A 21,769-nucleotide genomic window follows, 5' to 3' on the forward strand; every position below is an offset into this window, starting at 1 on the left:
TATCATCTCTGCATTCACACCAATTCTAAATGGCAGTTATAAATATATTCCCATCATGCTCCAGTCCTTGACCCTGGGGTCGACCATTAAGGAATTTAGTTGAAGGGTAATATACTTAGAAAATTTTCCTTCTTGTTGAGAATACTAAGCCACTTGGTCTGAATGGTAGTTAAAAGCTATGAATAGTAAGAGGAAGGGTAGTTAGCGGTCCTTACTATTCAGGAAAATCTTACACCTAATGGTCGTACTACTATTCGAGGGTCTTGAATAGTAGCGACCACTATCAATACAGTATTATTAGAGTTCGAATGGTAGATGAATAGTTATCGAAGGGTATCTTAGCCTTCCTGTTTGGTAAGGGTAGTAGATTAGTATTTACTTTCCATAAAATGTTAGCTTTTACTGTCAGATATGTCCCCTTTTAATTTTGAGCCGAACAAGTGAGGTAATTTCCGCACAAGAAACATTAATAGTCATTAGGCCAAAAAAAATAAAAGGTTTGTCTCAAAGCTCACGAGTGGTTTGAAAACAAATGCGAAATGCGATTTTTTTTTTTATTCCCGACTTGGTATTTTTATGGTATTTTGAGAAAAAAAGTCTAATTTTCGCCGAATTTTTCTGGAAAAAACTATTAAAAAAATTAGAAATAAAATATCCGCATAGGTTTTTTTTCAAATCGCACCATTTTACAAATGCGTGCACAAGCTTTGAGACAAACCTTTTTTCCTTTGGCCTTATAGTAATCATGGTAAGACTATTTTAAGATCAAAATTCAACTTGATTACAACCAAATGTAGTGATGTTTGTGCTCCACGCACATGTTTCAGGAAATACAGGGCGTCGTTAGGTGTCCTTTCCCCTAGACGCTGAAACCCCTAGCTACACCACTGGTGGCACCAGGATGAATGTCAAGTCCTGATCGTGGGCTTTGACCCCCCCCCCCACTTCACCCCAGTGAAAATAAGATCAGGAGCGTCGCTCGACCAATCGGATGGAGGTGTACAGCATATTTTGCCGACGGAAATATTTTTCCCTACTAAAATTGTGAATTGTAGATTCCAATTTTTTTCCAGGGTGCTCAAGAATCTAAAAAGTGGGGGGGGTCAAAACTTTCATCAACATTTTCTTCATTAGTAACTATTTCATTAACAATAGGCCTATTGTATAACAACAAGAGTGCAATTTGGTAATAATTTAATTTTTATATGACTCTTGTAATTAATTTGCTGACAATCCTATGGTTTTGGCGACAAACACTCGATTTTTTTGGCATCACCAGCACCATGAAATAATAAGTGACACGATGGTCCATGGGGGGGGGGGGCAAAGGAGGCGTTTTGAAAATTGAGTTACTGTAATTATTACATTATACATACAATAGGCTATCATTTACTGAAAACACCAAAGGTCTAGCGTGCTTGGTTCTAAAGTTATGAAGTTTTTTGATGTCTATTTTCTTAAGTATTTTTTTTTTCTACTCCATGTTTTTACCTTTATCTCAGTTTCAAATTTGCTGCCTTTGGCCCCCATGGACCAGATCCTGTCACATACAGCATTATACTCAGGAGTCAGTTAAAGCTTATAATAGATCTTTTTTGAAAGATTACATCAATTTGCTTTGGTAATTCCGGTACCGCCGTCAGATGGTGATTGCCAGCAGTTGGTCCAGTAGCGATGGTGATCAGCTATTCCTGGCACCGTTGAAGTCGGCTCTGAATTTTTAAACTCTGGTTTGTAAAATCACTAGGAAACCACTCTTTTGTGCCGAATCACTTGATAAATATGTCACCACTAACAGAGTTTTGGAATTAAATCTAATACTGGAACTTACTTTTTGCAACTATTGCGACGTCAACCACCAGACTTCATCAGGCCAACGGGTCAGTTGCCTGATGAAGTCTGGTGGTTCCAGACGCAACGTCGCAATAGTTGCAAAAAGTAAGTTCCAGTATTAGATTTAATTCCAAAACTCTGTTTGAAACTACTGGATGACTAAGAACATTCACTCATATGTCACCACTAACTAATGGCTGTTAATTGGGTAATTAAAAAAAAACTACCCTAAGCGAGGATCGTCCTGAAAAAATACCCCAGGAAAGTGAGTGTTTTGAGATCCTAATCGCAGATCCGCATTTTTCCACTCAAAACCACCCTAAATTTGTATTTTCTTTCACGCAGATGCATACAAGTATTATTCTGAGTGTCCCACCCCAATGGAATTTGGACCATATCTCTGAATGGCCCTCTAACTAAAGTTCGGAACTCAAGTATACGCTGAATAGAATGTTCCAGTATTACTTTGGTATGAAGCAGATGAATTTGTCCTGCTGTGTCTTGATGATTCTGGCGATGTCTGTGGCAAGCATTGTTTGCTTCCATTCTCATGCTGGCCACCATTTGAGATGCTAAGCATTGACATGGCTTTGGTGAGTTTCTTGTCCGACACATGCTGAAATAGGACCAAAATAAAGTACATTGTTCTGAGCAAAAACAATTGATATTAAAGTCTTAAATCGTCAAGAAATAAGGCCTAAAAAAGGTTTGATTGGCGTAACATACAAAAAAAAATTAGAGTAGGGCGGTCGGCAATTTTTTTTCTTATTTTTCACATTTTAAGCGGTAAAAATATTACGTATCATCGCTGTTTTGGCATACTGTTGTATGACGAAAAATGCCGTTTTGAGAAAATCGCATTTAAAGTTTTTCCAATTTTTGAAGACCCACTGGAGAGCACCAAAGTAAAATATGTTTATTATTATCAAAGAATATAATCAATAATATATTTGTCTTTGTTCTCAACTTAATACAAACTTTTTATTCATTCACTAATTAAAAGTAATTAATCTGCAAACTCGCATACGGCAGTATGCCAAAATATGCACAATTTGACAACCTATGTAAAAATATATGATACGCCATGTGATACGACAGTATGCCAAAACAATAGGAAACTGCAGTTACACGGTGGCCTATGGCGACGTATCATGATACGACTGTATGCCACACCACAGAATGAAGATTTAGGGGGTGTTACATAAAAAACATGTTGTATCATATTAATTAGTGCCATATCTCATTAACTAATTACATTTAGGTCTCAAAACTTTGTGAATATACTCGTATAGAGTTTCATTCATAGATTTTGAAAGTTTATATAACTCATTTTGCCAAAAAATCGTCATACGACACTATGCCAAAACAGTGACGGCATGATAAAGGCTTTGGAACTTTTTTGTTTCTTTTTTTAAATTTTATTTATTTATTTAGATTTTTTTGCAAAATAAGAAAATAGGTCAGGCCTATTTTTAGGGTCGGTCGGGTTACGCCAATCAAACAATTTCTTTTAGGCCTAACCCCAACATACAAGGGGTCATGGCCCCATCACTGGGGGGGGGGGGAGCAAGACCTCTCACCAGTGTCATAGCCAGGACTTTTTCAGAGGGGGCAAGGCAACTTTCAAAGGGTGCAGAATTTGACAAAAATTTCCAAAAATGGGCGAAAAATTACAAAAAGGCATAAAAATCTTAAATATCAGAGCGGCTAGCTTTCCATGGGGGGAGAGGGGAGGCAAGACTCATGGGGGAAGGAAGCTGCCCCCCCCCCTTGCCCCCTGGCTATGCCATTGCTTCTCTCAGTTAAACGACTGCCCACCCTGGCTATGCCACTGACTGGATAGACTTCTCCGTAGTCCACTTGCCAATTGTGCATACTCTGGCTATTACATTTAATTTATTCAATTATTTGTGCACAATTGATAGATTTTCACATCTGATCTTTTCAGTCACCCTACTCCCTCTGTTTGTTAGCTTTCCAAGTGGACTACTGACTTTGACTTGTGGTTAACATTTTTAACATGGGACTCTATGGAGAGTTATTGGTCATGATGTAATGCATCTTTAAATGAATCTGGCTTGTGATTGGTCGCCCATATCTCGTTATTGTTTAAATCTTCCCGGCACGTACCATTACCATTAACTATACATGGTACACATCTATCTATGGAATGCGGCGCTTATGTGCTGGCGCGAAAGTTGGTGGATGAACGTACGCATCTAGCGCGTATTGTACCACCATGCTAAGTCTTGTGGTTAGATTTGATTGATAAACAAGTATGATTGACAGTGTGTTTTATAAGAGAACGAAGTCCTGGGGTAAAGTTCTGCTTAAAAGTGAAAGTCCATAGTCGATTTTTAACTCGTAATAAACTGGCAGATTCTAAAATTAGAATTATTCAGTATTGAAGTGTCATTATAGTTATGCCATTATGATATGTTGCATTCAATAATATAAGCCTCACGTATACTTTTACTTTTACTGTCACAAATATAATTATATAAACTTTTTCATAACCATTTTATACTAGTATTTTGATGTAATAAATATCAGTATAATTTCGAGTTCAACTGAATGCGTTCATCATGATTAATAAAATATTTTTATTTATCAAAAATCGACTATGGCATAGTCTACTGACTGGGCTATGTATCTGACCTGTATTATCTGGCTCACCTTAGACCTCAATGAAGAAGCTACTTCCTTCCAATCCTCATCCAAGTGCTTCAGTTGAGGGCATTGGTCAATCAGAAGACTCACAAAGTCTACAAGGCTGTTGAATTTCATACTGTCAGAATGGTTGCAATGAATGCACATCAGTTCTGCAAAGCAAATGGAAATGTGGTATGAAATATTACTTATTTAATAGCTCCTATTCAACAACTCTTCCTATCCCTTTATACACTTCTAGTGCCCGTTTCTATTCATCGTTATGTATTCTTCTCCCGTGCATTATTTTCGCGAACTACCCTTCATAGCCCAAATTATATAAACCTCCACGCTAAACAATGCATTATCTAAAACCCGCACGCTAAACAATAGATTCTAGCTAATACATGCACGCTCAAATACTAGAAACACTACTTTCACATAAGTATATAGTAGAGTTAGGTGGCGCTTTCGACACAGAGGTCACATAACTATATAACTGTCTGTTCGATATATATACCATCAAAAAAGTACGAATATACATTCTGTGGTGTTAAAATGGTATAGTTACAAGCGGTGTTCTATTTTGCAAATATCATTGTCATAAATTATGAATAATGACCTCAAATAAATCAAACATCAAATGAGAATAATTGAGCTTCTATTAATTAAAAAGGGCCAAAAACAGGTGGATCATAATTATACAAGATGACACCATTGCAAAATATTCAGCATTTTACAAATGAAATACATGTAGGCCTATATCTAAATAACATGACCGGGCCCGGGAACACACACTAGCGCATAATATCATGATCATGCTTTATAATACTGAACAAATTGTAAAATCAATGTCGTGTGTTTTAATATAAGTAGATTTTAAAGTTCAAATTATAGAGCTATAAAGTCCAGATGATATTGATATGTTTTTTCTTTCATCTCAATTCACCGTAGTAGGCCCTACTAGTCGGACATCTAAATCGATCGTTTCCAGGTGAACTGGTTCAGTGCTCTCTGTGTTCGGTTCGAAACCACGATATTAAATGATCACAACATAAAGTCAATTGGTTACAAACCATGCGTGAATAAGTTACTAAAGTATGACGTATGGCGCAATCGATACCATTGATAGCTAACTTATACAGGGATTGATTTTCTTTACCAGTTAAATGCTGCCTAGCTGGTCCATGACCTGACGGTGTTTTTAAAATGTAAGATATTTTCCCTAATATTAAAACTAATATAATGAATGCAGCAATTAATATTGCCTATTGTTTTAATACACTCAAAGTGTATGACGGATAATGTACTCGTGCAAATGCATTCGTCAAGATAATTGCACTTGCCATGGAGTTATTGCATTTAGCTCTCGAGCCTATCGGCTCTCAAGCTAAATGCAATAACTCCACGGCGCGTGCGATTATCTTGACGAATGCATTGCACTCAGTTCATTATCCTTATCGTCCAGGAGCCAACCGTTGTTAATCCATGATGAATCCACACTTTTACTGTAAGCGTATATGCAAACGCGAAGCGAGACTACAGCGTTACGCGAGAGCGCCGTAAAATTTGTCATGCCTGGAACCTTTGTGCGTATGCAAACTTTCAATTTGAATTCAGTATTTTTCAGGTAGCGGCTAAATATTGCCGTTTTGTAGTTTTATTGCTGATATCAACAGAGAAATCATCAAAGTTTTTGTAAGGCTGAGTGGCAATGATTAACTGATATTCCTCGTAAAATAATCGTGAATTATACGATCTTAAGCTTAAGGGGGTACTACACCCCTGTGGTAAATTTGTGACTATTTTTGCAATTTTCTCAAAGAATAATAACACACTGGTAACAAAAGTTATGTATATTATTGGGGCAAGGAATCCAACTACTACACTGAAATATCAGTGACTCAAGACAAGCGGTTCAGTATATATGATAGAAAATGAGGTACATGCTAGCGGTACCTTATTTCTTATCATAAATAACGAACCGCTTGTGTTGGGTCACTGAAATTTCAGTGTAGTAATTGGATTCCTTATATACCGGTATATAGCTTTTGTTACCAGTGTATTATTATTTTTTGAGAAAATTGCAAAATATACCAAAATTTATTTAGGGGTGTAGTACCCCCTTAAGCTTCTTTTCGTTGTTGAAAGTGATTCAATCATGTTTCACAACTCACACTATTTTCCTGGCTTTGTTACTGTTTGTATGGAATTCAGGCAAAGGTCATTCAATGAACATTGGGATTAAAGAACTGTGTATAGGGAGATTGAGCATGTTTTAGATCCTAGTGTGAAACAGACAGACAGACAGACAGACAGACAAATAGTATACATACTGTTGAGTTCTTTGAGTGCCATATCAAGTCGCTTGTCTTTCAATGGATCATCAATTAGTAGTATTTCCAGCAGGACATGTGTCAAATGTTTCAAATCAACATTTAGGCACATATCAATGTTCTCCTATTATGAGCATAAAAAGTATTACACTGAATAGATTCATCAGGTTTGTATAGATAAACAATTCATATAACAAAATCAAATTTTACTCACTAGTTTGGCGATTTCGCTTTTCACGGACGAAAAGCATCATCAGAATATTGATTGCTGACCACTTCCGGTTGGACAAATTTCGAGCACAGAGGGTGAAGAATTGTCACTCAGTAGATGATCATATACGTGACTTAGATGTTGGGCCCTGTCATCCCTGTTCATGACATTGGGTCCTCTTCTCCGAATCCATATGGACTTTTTGAAGCGTCTTATATATGCGTTACCCTCCTTGAATTGTTCCAGTCTATAACATGGCTGATTTTGATTGTTCTGTTTCCCAATGTGTACGTGTTTGTCGCGTGTAATTTTGTTTTATCTTTTCCACCCTCGTGGTTTCTTTTTTATGTTCATTGAGATGAGTTGCAAATTTTCTTCCTCTACTGAGTGACAATTCTACACCCTCTGTGGTCGGAATTCATCCAACCGGAAGAAGTGATCAGCAATCCATATTCTGATGATGCTTTTCGTCCTGAAAAGCGAAACCGTCAAACTAGTGAGTAAAATTTGGTTTTGTTAAATACAAGTGACTATTAAAGGCAAAAAAAAGTTTGTTCCTGTAAGGTACGTGGCCTGAAAATCCAAAATGTATTATTTATTTAGCAAGGTCTCGATTTATCCTAAAATATGCTTATGCCTGGCACATGATGATGATGGTCAAGTCATTATTATAAAATAGATTTAATACGAATATTATAAGTTTGTGCAGCACTGAGGGTTGATTTTGTATTTTTTGAATATTTATAATTATACATGTTTTTCCTCAGTCTTTTTTTTGTGCATAAAATGACAATTTTATTGGATTTGTTAAATAAAACAAAAGCAAATGCAGTGCAATCGGAAGCCGATCACAAATTGTACACCATTGTTTTAATGTAGAGTCCGAAGTTTTCTGTTTTACGGAAAACGGAAGAAAATCACGGAATTGGAGATACAACCATGGAAAATGACATTTTTGTATGATGTGACAAAAATTGTTAAAAGATAAGAAAAATAAATGTTTAAAAACAATCATGAGTTGTGTTTGTCAATTTTTATGATAAAAATACTGTTTAATAATACCGAAATAAAGGTATATTACCAAACATCGTAATAGTCGGCCTATTATCGTGAGAATATTCCAATCAGAGCATATTGATCGCGATATTGAACACTTTATTATGACATTAATATCATTGTTTATACATTTTAAGCTTTATTCATGACACAGATTTGCAAATTTTACAACACGGAAAATGGATTTTAGAAAACGGTAAACTTCAGACTCTATTTTAATGACATATCAACTGGGGACTGTTTTATAAAAACAGAATGACCTTTTAAATGTACTACACCAACTATTAGACTATGCGGACAGTCCCCTGTTGGAATGAGAGGTTTCATATGTGTCCACAGTGGCCCCACTTGCAGCAAATTACTTGCACAATGTACATGCACACACACCCAACACACATAATATTTATACTTACAAATATTTCTGTCAATACTGAGACAGAGATGTCATGATTACAATAGCAGCAGTTCATCAGCATGTCAATGATGTCAGTTATGATTTTTGGATACTCACAGACTGCCCTGAGAGACTTAAATAAAGTGAAAAAGAGTCATAATTATTATGTGTCAAAGCATAAAAGAAAAAACAAAACATTTTTTTTTCAATTTTAGAAATCCAGATTTTTTTCTTCATTCCCAAATATTGCTTGAGACAGACAAATATTACAAATATTACTGGGTTTGGGGGGAGGGGTAATTTCAGGGGGGTAATTTTTTGTCCTATTTTTTATTTTGCCAGGGAGATACTGGGTGGTGCAAGATCTTGACTGATGGGGCATTTTCTCCATGTCACTGTGGTGCCAACACTGCAGGTGATACAAAGTCAATTTGTTTCCAAAAGTATTTTACATTTTTCTATAAACCTTGTTTGCTTTGCTTTATTATACCAGCTAGCAGTAAAGCAGCCCCCCACACACACACGCCCCTGTTTGTAAATACGTTCAAACGAGGACCTTGACTTAACGAGGATCTAACCGAGGACTCACACACCCGTTTTTAATCAGCACACCGTGGACCTCACACACCAGACAACTTACTATCCAACTGTGACCCGTCCTATACCTCACATGGGGGACCTATCTTATATGCTATCTTATATGCATATTTGCATCATTTACGTCATCATGGTCATAGGAACAAACCGAGGATGTCCTCATTTGGAGGTGTGTCCTCATTTTATGGTGTGTATCCAAATGTAGGTCCTCGTTTGGAGGCAATTACAAACACACACACCCCCACACAAACAGGGACACCCCACACACGTTGGAGTTCACTCTATCCATACATGAACCACACATTTCGGTTATATTCATTAAAATGTCAGCAAGCTTAGGCTCTTTCATAAAAGGCATTTTATTTAATGCCCACATGACCCATGGGTGTCACCATACCAAGGCCACCAAGTGATCAGTTGATGTAACACAATGCTAACAGATAGGAACATTTCAGACAAATATCATAAAAATATATAAATATACTAAATATAAATTTCCTAAATACAAATTTACAAGAAGTTAATTCATCTTCTTTGTTACTGCAATACGCATGGTGTATGGGTCAAACCAGGATCTGTGGTCAAACTGACTTCCAGTAGAGAAACCCAGATCCATATATTGCCAGTGTTTCACACTTGATGATATTTTAATCAGGGGTGTGAGAGTTCAGCTTTTTAGCGGATTTCAGCTTTTTTATTGCCAAAATTTACTTGTTTTCTTTTATTTTCAGCCCATTTGGTGTTTTTAACTTGATTTTATGCTGTTTTTCAACTATTTTAGTAATCTCACATCCCTGTTTAATACAAAAGCACATGCACATATTTGCACAACTACAAATGTGACACAATCTGCTCCATGGGGGGGGGCAAAGGAGGCATTTTTGAAAACTGAGTTACTATAATTATTAGACCTACCTTATACAAACATCTATCATATACTAAAAACATCAAAGGTCTAGCATACTTGGTTCTAAAGTTCTGAAGTTTTGTGATGTGTATTTTCTTATATATTTCATTGTTTTTTACTCCATATTTTAACCTTTATCTCAATTTCAAATTTGCTGCCTTTGGCCCCCATGGACCAGATAGTGTCACAAATGCATACATACCTCTTTGATATAAGTGAAGCATTGAAGTCCACCAAGCACTCTTCTCATGTCATCAGGCATATTCAACGGAGGCTTCTGTCTGTTTGGATGAGGTATGTTCTGTAATTCAGAAGGTCCTGAAAATGAAATAAAAAACAGTTAATTTACCTGACCAGAACACAATTCTCAAACTTTAGCTTCCAGAAACATATTATGAATCACAGAGTTATGAAATGACCTTATTTTAGCCTAAAAGGCCAAAGATGCATACTTTAATTTAATTCTTGAAACCTCATATGGCAGATGAGATTGGATTAAGAATTTTGTAATTATAAAAGAAACGCCCTATAGGTAAAACTGTGATTCACCCTATCAGAGTAAATGATTTCATTTGGTGCCAACTTTGTCCAGTTTTTTTTATTTGATTGTAATATCACAAACATTGTATTCACCGTTCCCTCCCCCCCCCAAAAAAAAGTAACCCTATCCTCCCCTTTTGAACAAAATCCTGGTACTGCAAAGCACTACATTAAAGTTTGTTCGGCTTATATAGCGAAAATTATTCGGCTCTTGTTACTGCGCGCATCAATAAAATCCCAACTCACACTCACATAAATTAACATAAGTGTGCACCGGTCACGCATTACACGATGCACAACTAGCGTAAGCAGTGCGCTCAACTGCGTGCACGCCATTCTATATCAATACACAGTGTTACAAGTCTTATTTTTTTCGCCTTATATCAGCCGAACAAACTTTACATATTAAGTAGAGATGAGATATCACAGTCGGTAATTATCTTGGCCAACATAGCATGGACAAGTGGAAAGTGCTTGCCACCAGGGGGAGCTAGGCCCACCCCCACCCCCACCCCACCCGGATATCCCCTTTATGTACAAGGTTGACAAAGTACTATATTACTTAAGTAGAGATGAGATATCACAGTTGGTGATCATCTTGGCCAACATAGCATGGACAAGTGGTGCAAAGTGCTTGCCACCAGGGGGAGCTAGGCCCACCCCACCCCACCCGGGCCCCTTTATGTACAAGGTTGACAAAGTACTATATTACATAAGTAGAGATGAGATATCACAGTTGGTGATCATCTTAGCCAAAATAGAATGGACAAGTGGTGCAAAGTGCTTGCCATCAGGGGGAGCCAGGCCCACCCCACCCCACCCAGATATCCCCTTTATGTACAAGGTTGACAAAGTACTATATTACATATTACAGAGGTAGAGATGAGATATCACAGTTGGTGATCATCTTAGCCAACATAGAATGGACAAGTGGTCCAAAAGTGCTTGCCACCAGGGGGAGCCAGGCCCACCCCACCCCACCCAGATGTCCCCTTTATGTACAAGGTTGACAAAGTACTATATTACATACGTAGAGATGAGATATCACAATTGGTAATCATTTTGGCCAACATAGTATGGACAAGTGGTGCAAAATGCTTGCCACCAGGGGGAGCCAGGCCCATCCCCACCCCACCCGGATATCCCCTTTATGTACAAGGTTGACAAAGAACTATATTACATACGTAGAGATGAGATATCACAGTTGGTAATCATCTTGGCCAACATAGTATGGACAAGTGGTGCAAAGTGCTTGGCCTCAGCTGTTGTCCAACGTCTTTGATCAGTCTCCTGAATAAAAGGGATGGGTTAAAAGTTGTTGGAAAATTTCAAATTCACTTTAGGTTCACTTTCATATTCTCTGCGGCACATGATCACATCCCAACCCAAAACAAAACTTGAGTACACCCAGTTCTAAGATGGTGGCCTGTGGGCCCAGGCTGACTGGTTCAGGTTCTGAGGGCTTGGTTTGGGTATAGGGACATGTCTCTTAGAGTGTGAAGCTAGAACCTCAAGTGTATACTCATTTTCCCAAAAATTGGACCCCTTTATGTACCCAAATCCTGAGGCCCAGATTTTGGGCCACCTTTAGTCAAAATACTATAGTTTGCTCATCTCATAATTGGTGGTTCTTATAACATTGCAGATTGATATTTATTTTATTTTGTTTGAAGAATTGACAAGTGAGATCTCTTGCCAGAAGTATTATAATTTATTAAATGAAGTCTCAAGATATATACCAGATAGGTCAACTATATCACCCGGTGTCGTCACTTAACATTGACTATGTGTACGCATGATTGTTCCCAATTTCGCGAAAAAAGGGGTTATTTTTAAACTATGTTCGCGAACATAAAATGTTCGCGATGTTTTAAAAATAGGGTTGTTTTTGACGACTGTGTACTCGAAATTAAAAAATAGGGTATATTTTTGTGAATCATGATAATGTTGAAATCCCAATAAATCTTACCATTTCTCGCTCAATTTACTCCCGGATTTCACTTTTGTGAAACTTTTTGCCTTCCTAATATCCCGTCCTAAAATATTCAGCAACACGCTTGACTCAGTTTTATTTGTTTCATGGGTTGTTTACACCGATTGGGGACTTACCCAGTTTGGCCGCTGATTCCATGGGACTTTTTTCATCGGCTTTATTAATGACGCGCCGGCCTCCGGAGCCTTGACAAACTGGGTACCCACAAACAGGGCCACAAACTCTGAACCTTCTGAACCTGAAGAAGTTGTAGTCAGCAGGGCGAAACCCGCAAATCGCTAACTATTTGGTGACCGGCAAGCTATAGAGGTTTTTCTTGAAATATCTAAAGATGGTGCTGATATAGTGGTTTGAGTGGGGGAATGCAAATGCCAGAGTTCGTAATTTTTGTCAGTCAGTTTATGTATTGGTCACATTCAAGCTTTATTTTGTAAAAAAAAAAAAAAAATGGGAGGAAAGATTACATTGTTGATAACTGTATCATAAAAAACACATGATGCATCCTATTGGATGTATTTGTATATATTTTTCTGTTATTTTCCTCATTTATATATTAAAAGGACAACAGAGTTCTCCTCAGAAAAGACAATGAATCCGAAAAGACAATGAATCCGAACAAGTGTTTTTGTGTGTGTTCTTGAAATGTTAAAAAAGGGGTACTTTTGTAAAAGTGTACTTGAAATGCAAAAAATAGGGGTATTTTTTAAGGCTAATTTGTACCCGTTTTCGTGTAAAATAGGGGAGTAAAATAATTTTCTTTTGCACAAAACCAAAATATTTTACTCACTTGACGGTTTCGCCTATCATGGTCGATAGGCATCATCAGAATGATGTTGGATGATCCTTACTTCCGGTAGGACGTATCCCGACTGTATAGAGGGTGTATTTACAGCCAGGAGAGGATCATACACGTGACTAAGGTAGTGGGCCCCCTTGTCTCTATTCATGACATTGGGTCCTCGTCTCCTGATCCATATTGATTCTTTGACATATCTGGCATTTATTAATTTCAGTCGGGATACGTCCTACCGGAAGTAAGGATCATCCAACATCATTCTGATGATGCGTATCGACCATGATAGGCGAAACCGTCAAGTGAGTAAAATATTTTGGTTTTGTGCAAAAGAAAATTATTTTACTGTATATCTACAAACCTGATAAATCTATTTAGTGAAAATAGGGGGGTATTTTGACTTAGGGAACGATCATGCGTTACGCCTTTGAATGTTAAGTGACGACACCGGGCTATATCACTCTTAGTGTCGGTCTACTTTTCGGCATAATATAATGATAAAAGCCTAACAATTCCCGCCGATTACAAGCTGATCAAACTATAGTTACTTATTCTTACTTGCACAAGCTCAGCAGAACCAATCATGAAGATTATCAAACTCTCAAAGGCACCTTTCTGCAACATCTGCTGTATATATGTAAAACTCTGCAAAAAAATAGAAAGGGTAGCAATTTTTTTTTATTAGATTTGTAAGAGCTTTGACAACCCTGGATAACTCAAGAAAGCCTCTATTGAAGCTTATTCCATTGGGGTCCATTTGAACACCGGGACGGGTTGGGAACAGTCAGGGGTTGACACCCTACTCTTTTCGAAACTGACTGCAAGATATGTACAGGTATGGCACTCTGCATATGGGACCGACGGCTTAACGTCCCATCCGAAGGATGGAGTACTTTCACGATTCATTTACCCAATTCTAAATGACACTATGGGGAGAGTGGATGTTTGTAAAATGTAAATATACCAATTTTTCAAGAAATTTGGACCCATTGATATACCAAAAGTCGAAATTTTCGGGCGAATTTAACCAAAATTGTCTTAGTTTTGACAAATTTTCCCAAAATTTTGGGGAAATTTTGGCTAGATTAAGGAAAAATTGGTCTGTTTTCCGAAAAAATTGAGAAAATTTTGAAAAAAGGACCCATTTATACACCAAAATAGGCTTTGAAAAGGGGGTCATTGATATACCAGAAGGCTGAAAATGCTCCCCATGTTTGCGGCCCGCCCCCGTATGGTCATATGTACTGAGTACCCCGGGTCTAGAGTACACACATCATAATCACACATACAGTACACACACCCTACTGGGATTAACTGGGCAGCAGTGTACCTATATGGAGTTGACAGTAATATAGGAATCTTGTGGTAGTTGAGTGGTTGAATGAGAGTGGGTGCATGTATTATATTGTAAAGTGCAATGTTTATTTTTTGGAATTGCGCTATATATATGTTTGTGTAAGTAAATATTTTTGAAATTAAGTTTTGATGATATTGTGAACAAAATTAAGACTGCTGATTCAATAAATTTGCAATATGCAAGAATTTCTATCGAAATTGCGGCCGAGAATACTATTCCAATTCAAAATGACCAAGACTTGTATAGTGAGGTCACTACCGGAGGTCAGAGATCAGGCTCGAGGTAACACAAACATTGATAGGCATTGGTCATGTGTCCCGAAAATTTTTCGAGAAAATTTACCCATTAATGCTGACCCATGCTTGTTTAATCAACCCTCAAAACAGACCTTAAATAGCGCAACTGATGGTAGCAAAATTCGCTACCTGTAAATAATACAGTTTTTAAAAAACTTTCATGCCTTTAAATTGAGCAAATCAATCAGTTATTCGGTACACAACATAACCCAGTGGCGTAGTCAGGATTTTAGTGTGAGGTGGCAAAGCCAAATTTTCGTCGTAATTTGTCAATTGTTTTTTCCCATTTTTATTCATTTTAATGATACTTCACTCCTTGCCGTCCCCATTTTTATCCCTGAAAATTTTCTGTGGGGTGAACACTGAAAAATATATGTGTGGAGAAATTTCCCTCCCCCCATCTTCCCCTGGCTAAAAGCCACTGACATAACCTAGTAAACCTACCTCTTTTGATCCCAGAAGGTACTCTTTCATCATGCCAAAATATTCACCACATGTCTGTGTATGGGCAGGAATCTTCTCACTCAAAAGCGAAAGTATCACTTCTAAAGCCTTGCCCAAATGTACCGAACGGTAGAACGACATGGATGAAGTTTGGACAACATAACTCTGTAGGATACTGAGTATTAGTTTTGAATAGAATTCACGAATAGTTGCGTTTTGATGCTGTACAAGGTAGTATCTGAAAATTCAAATTATGCAAAACAGATACATGAATGTGAAAAGATCAGATGAAATGATATTATTGGTATAATATTGTGAACTATGATACTCTAGCTCGTACATAACTCATAATAGTTTTGTCAGAAGTCACAGCTAATCCTGATGAAAACTGGCCCGTTTCTTATTTGTCCAAAGATGAACCTGTTAAAAGGGCGAGTTTCTCGATGGGTGGCTTAGCAGTTGGCTAGTCTAGCCTCAAGGCTAACAAGGGTCCGACAGACCAGGCTTAATTGAAAACCATGTACCATAGCCAGTGCTGTACGGTGCAAAAACTGATTGAGGAGCCAATGGCTCCTAACTTTATAAATTTAGGTGCCCAAATTTTGCTCCCAGGTAAAAAATCTGAGGTGCCAACGTAAACTGAACAGCTACGTGTGTTGAATGTTCATAGCTGCTGTACTCTGATCTACATATTCCCATTGAACGCTACATACTTCATACGCAGCATGTACAGTGTAGACCTATATGTTTTCCAGGAAGTCCCCATTGAGACATCATGATAAATGCATATTCATAGCATATATTCGTACTCTTGAATGCTACATTACATACATGTTTTGTTTTTGGCGATTAAAAGCTTCAGCAGTTGGTCGCCATTGGCGCCAGTGATTGAATATTTAGTCGCCATCAGCAAAAATCTAGTCGCCAATGCGCCTAAAATGGTCGCACCGTACAGCACTGACCATAGCCTCAAGGCCTCAAGTCTTCATTGTACCAGGCTTGTAGGATTAGCACCAGCTTCGCCAAAAATTGCATTTCTCAAAATGTAGCCGTAATCTCACGCAAGCCTGTTAGGCCAGGCTTAGAGCGCTTTTTTCTGGCCCTGCCTCAGAGTAGGTCTTAGCTCGTAAGCCTGGGTCTATTTCAATTTATAAAGGGTTTAAATTGCAATGCAAAGTTTTTCTTTTATATTTTTGAGAAATATATGCTGTTTTCAATTAACATGATTAAGTAAGTGTTCGATTTAGTTGCATAATTGTAGCATTCTATTCTAGTGTTTATTCGAGTTAGTTCAGAAAAAAAATGTTTCTATCATAGGGCCTACTCATTATCCAACATTTAGTTTGACACCCATATCCAACTTGTCAGGTGTGTTACAATTATTAGAATTTTTGGTGTGCCTATAATATGCGAGATAAGACATAAGGCATTAATTTCATTTAACCCCAACAGAACTAGGACTCACTAAAGCTCACTATTAAAAACGCTCTGCGTGCATGCATTCCACGGGACTTGATGACGCAATCAGACCAAGTCATATATACCCAACGTTAGGGCCAAACGTCACCTGTGTAGCTACATGCTGGGGATCTTCTGCGTGGCATGCGAGGGGTTCGAATCCCGGGGGTGCCAAGTGACTTTCTTCTTCATCTTCTCTCCTTTTTCGTTCCTTCTTTCCCTTCCGATAGCACAAAAACCACGGGTAGGGTTAGGGTTAATGGAAGTAGGACAAAATTGGTAAAACTATCCAAAGATGCAAGAAATGAATTATAAAAACAGAACAATCAAAAAAATATAGCTTTATGCCTATCATTATTTATCATCTTCATTATTGTTCATATCTCATCATGATATTAAGGGGGTTCGAAACGATGTTTCTGGAAAACAGAAACTGAATTTAGAACCATTTGAATAGATTGAATAAGTTAAGCTAAATACACTGAGCAAAATAGTTTTTGTTTGAAGGAAATCGGACATACGGTTGTCAAGATATACATGTTTTAGTTTCTTTGTATTCTATTGTTTTTTTGCCAATATATTGATGAAGTTAATGAGAAAATTGGCAAAATGTGCTCATGAATATTCATGTTTGCCAATATTATATCAATATCTTATGAATAAACCTTCATACTACTTTTATTTTATATAATTTGGACATGAAACTTTGCCAATGTGTTTTTATGGCCTAAAACATTAACATGTGATTTTCCCGCCCGTCTAATTTGCATATATGCATAATTAATTAGCATTATACTTAAGGCTAATTAATTATGCAAATATGCAAATTAGATGGGCGGGAAAATCACATGTTAAAGGTTTAGGTCATAGAGACACATTGGCAAAGTTTCAGGTAAAAGTAGTATGAAGGTTTATTCATTAAATATTGGGAAAATATTGGCAAAAATTAATATTAATGAGCACATTTTGCCAATTTTCCTCATTAAATTCATCAATATATTGGCAAAAACAATAGAATACAAAGAATCTTTCAACAGCAATATCTCAAAAACCGTTTGTCCGATTTGGCTCAAATGTTAGAATTAAGATTATTTTGCATATCTCTCTGCAACAAGTCTATTTTAACCTCTATCAGAGCAACTTGATTTTGCCTTTCGTACCACCTTAATTAACTAAGCTATCACTATCAGACAGAAATAAAAGCTCTTTTACAACCAGCTTGATTTGGTTTAAGACATTTTTATTTCATTGAACTGAGGTAAGCGAGAGTGGCCTGGACTGGGAGTGTTGTGTTATGCACTTGTAAATTCAGCCTAATTTAACCCTTATTCATATCTTATTCAATAAGCACACAAAATTTATGTTCTTCAAGTCATCATGGTCAAAGATTTAATCATATAAGGCCAAACAAAAAAAAACATGTTTGTTTCCTGTAGCAGGTCCAAAAAGTCAAATGCGAAATGCGTTTTTTTAATCTCCATGTCTTGAAATGGAAAAAAAAAAACCCTTTTCGCTGCAAATTGGAATGGGAATTTACAGTGGGCTTCTCCGACACACAATTTATGACCCCTTTCAACCTGCAGTAGTTTTTCACTATGCTCGTTTGTTGTGTAATGTGTAAATGTTTACTCCAGAAGTGTTTTATATTATTTTTTTGCGAAAAAAATTCAAATGCGCACAAAAGCCGTCAAAAACGAAATGCGCGCGCTACAGGAAACAAACTTGGGGTTTTTTTTGGCCTAAGAAGATTTTTTTTACTAGTCACATATATCCTGTTCATCCACTTTGTTGTCTGCGAAAGAAGATGAAGACAATGTTAGATCATAACAAAGAATTTAAATAGAGATGAATTTACTGAGGAGAGGTATCGGAATCTTATTGTTATTATATTCAACTAAAATAACTGTAAATATGGTACCAAAAGACATCATGAAAACATGTGATATATTTACATGCACGGCTGCTGTACATCAACAGGTATCACGTACATCTGTGTGGCAAATGTACCACAGTATGTCTACTATCAGCAGTAGATAGCACAATGGTTTTCAAACAAAGCTGCTGAGTGTTGAGCCTGCAAGGCTACTAAGGCTATGTAAAATTTACGTTCAAGAAATCTGGCTTGAGTTTTAAAAGTCTTGGTCTTCAAGCCTAAGGATTACGAAGACGCCTGTCGGAGAAACTCGCCCTAATAGGCCTAATAATATATGTATTTAGTGATATGTACAGAAGTAAATATACTTACGGAAGGTAACGATAGTTGTCTTGGTTTCCAAGGAACTGTATAGCCCATGTGCTTGCTTCTTTGCTGTATTTCAGTAGATGTTTTATGTAGGCACACCACTCATCTAGCCTGTGAGTATCAACCCTGTGAAACACACACACATTTACATTTAGCTATTATCTGGGGGGGCACTCAACTTTAGAAATGACCATACGTGCCTGTCAATAGGCCCCCTATTTTGAAGTCGAATATACCTGATGACCCCCTTTTTTTAAAAAGGCATACCCGACGACCCCCTTTTTTTAGGTGCGGCTACCCAATGTCCTCCTTTTTTCTAGATGTATCATCACAATGCCACAAAATAATGCGGAAACTTTTAAATTCTCATATTTCAGCAAATTTGTATTGTATTTGGGTAATTTGGAAAAATAGAATTAAAATTTTCTACCCAATGACCCCTTTTTTGGAATTATACCCAATGACCCCTTTTTTCAAAATATTATACCCAATGATTTTTTTTTTTTTTTCATTTTGTTTGGCCCCCTTTTTTAAAACAATATTTGTACCAATAGGCCCTACTTCAGTAAGGCTCATAGATCAGGAGCTGTTACTTCTAAAGTTGAGTGCCCCCTGGAGCTAACAGACAATTTCGGCACTTTCTTGCCACTGTATAGACATGCATTGCATGAATACGTAAGTTAGGTTTTAATTCGCTGTCAAAGTGACGTAATAAATCAGATTAACTACCATAGCAATGGATGAATACAATTTTGACTATATCGCCCTGCACTACAAGCAGGTTGCACTCATCACCTGTGTATGTCTGCAATCATAGATTGAATACAATACCAGTCTTTTCAAAGATACTTATCTTACAGGTGCGAGTGATCAGAATGATATGGTTCAATGCATAGGTACCACATGAACGTTGTAGTGCAGGGCGATATAGTCAAAAATTGTATACATCCATTGCTATTATTATGTCACTTCAACAGCGAATTGGCTGACAGAATCAAGTCATTTCATTAAACATTAGCATCTCAATTACTAACCAAGCTGGGTAGTATGATAGCATAACATTACTATAGCATGACCTTCAGCATCATTAGCTTCAGCTTTCTATAGGATATTACAGGATAGGCCTACATGGTTGGCAGGTACCAAAGCTTCCTGGTATTCTGGTATAGACAATTATATCACATAACGTGGATCATTTTCACATTGATGTTTGAAGGAAAAGTGAATCGAAATGTCGTAATTGTTTGGAATCCTACTGTTAAATGGATATATATTGAAAGAATTAAGGTCAGGTCAAATTCAAAGTTGCTCCGATTGGGCTGTAATTCGGGAAAAATGATCCCTGACCAACCGCAAAGGTCCCAAAAGTCATCCGAGGTCAAAGGTCAGGTTAAATTCAAAGTTGCTCCGATCAGGCTGTAACTAGGGGAAACGATCCCCTGCACTTGGAGAGTATGAAACCGTAAAGGTCACAGGTCAGGTCAAATTCAAAGTTGCTCCGATTGGGCCGAAGCTTGGGAGAAAATGATCCCTGACACCTGGGGAGTATGAAACTGTAACTGTCATCAGACGTCAAAGGTCAGATCAACTTTAAAGTTGCTCCGACTGGGCAGGAACTTGTTATAACTATATTTCAGAAAAGTGTGAGGTTCTGAAACTGTTTAATGCTCTAAGCTTTTTTTCCATACAATCAGAGATTTTCTGTAAGCATTTTTAATAGCTAGTATAAACAGGTTGGTCTATTTTATCTGTCATGTCTGTGTTGATAATATGATGCAACATGAAATAACAAACCATTTCGTACATAAAATCTCTGAATGTACCTTTAATGCTTGAATAGATAATACTGTTAATACATGTTGTTGATTTTGGACACAGATAATAATACTGCAGTCAAATTGATTATTAAAATCATTTAACATATTCCATACTCAGTTTTAACATCATCTTAGTCTGTGCTACAGACCGTGTACTATATTACCCATAGGAGAGAAACGATTGAGAACCACACACTCTTGGAAACCATAGTGGGTACTCGCCGCTTCGCTGCTCGATGTTGTGGCTTCACCACTCACCCCCCCCCCCAAACATGATCAGTCTTTGACAATGACTAACATCATCTAGCCCTATGTTGAAATTCTGCAGGCTTACCTTGAAACATTGTTGCCAAAGTTGTATGGCAGAAGCTTGATAGCATGCTCTATGCTTAGCTTTACCTTCTCATCATTTGGTTCATACACACTTTTATTCTTGGGAATCTGTTAGAAAAAAGAAATCATCAGGTGTGAAAATCGGGTGTAGGTCTATCACATAGCGACAGATGTTGGGATATGTGGGGAAATGATGAAGTAATTTTCAGACTAATTAGGGACAGGTGCGCTTTAGATCCGAGAGAGCTGCCTGAGACGAGCCTGTACTAGACGAGTTGAGCTACCCGATGAAATTCAAAGATCTGGCCAGCGAAGAATTGAAGAAGCACGACCCCGACATCGATTGTGCATTGAAAAAGCAATTTGCGGTGGTGAATTTCAATAGTGCTTTCCTCAAGTGGTTGATTAGTTTGGTTACCGATTACATCAATAATGTAACTGAACTAGTCTACATAAATCATGTTATTGATTCAGAAAAATGATTCCTAATTTTACCGTCTGAAATTATTTCTT

At 37.3% G+C, this 21,769-nt stretch overlaps 1 protein-coding gene across 1 annotated transcript in view; it reads right to left on the reverse strand.

Annotated features, from left to right (window-relative positions):
* Positions 1-2,014: 2,014 nt before the first annotated feature.
* Positions 2,015-21,769, reverse strand: part of LOC140158974 (ubiquitin carboxyl-terminal hydrolase 24-like) — a 38,798-nt gene continuing 19,043 nt past the window's right edge. The window contains exons 12-21 of the mRNA XM_072182276.1: positions 21,258-21,364; positions 19,110-19,232; positions 15,407-15,644; positions 13,868-13,954; positions 11,708-11,813; positions 10,186-10,301; positions 8,499-8,612; positions 6,819-6,942; positions 4,510-4,655; positions 2,015-2,449 (exon numbers count right to left, since the gene is read on the reverse strand). Coding sequence (XP_072038377.1) covers positions 2,264-2,449; positions 4,510-4,655; positions 6,819-6,942; positions 8,499-8,612; positions 10,186-10,301; positions 11,708-11,813; positions 13,868-13,954; positions 15,407-15,644; positions 19,110-19,232; positions 21,258-21,364 — 1,347 coding nt within the window. The 3' untranslated portion in view covers positions 2,015-2,263. The remainder of the gene's footprint in view (positions 2,450-4,509; positions 4,656-6,818; positions 6,943-8,498; positions 8,613-10,185; positions 10,302-11,707; positions 11,814-13,867; positions 13,955-15,406; positions 15,645-19,109; positions 19,233-21,257; positions 21,365-21,769) is intronic.

This window comes from Amphiura filiformis, chromosome 8 (assembly GCF_039555335.1).
Source record: "Amphiura filiformis chromosome 8, Afil_fr2py, whole genome shotgun sequence".
Taxonomy (NCBI): domain Eukaryota; kingdom Metazoa; phylum Echinodermata; class Ophiuroidea; order Amphilepidida; family Amphiuridae; genus Amphiura; species Amphiura filiformis.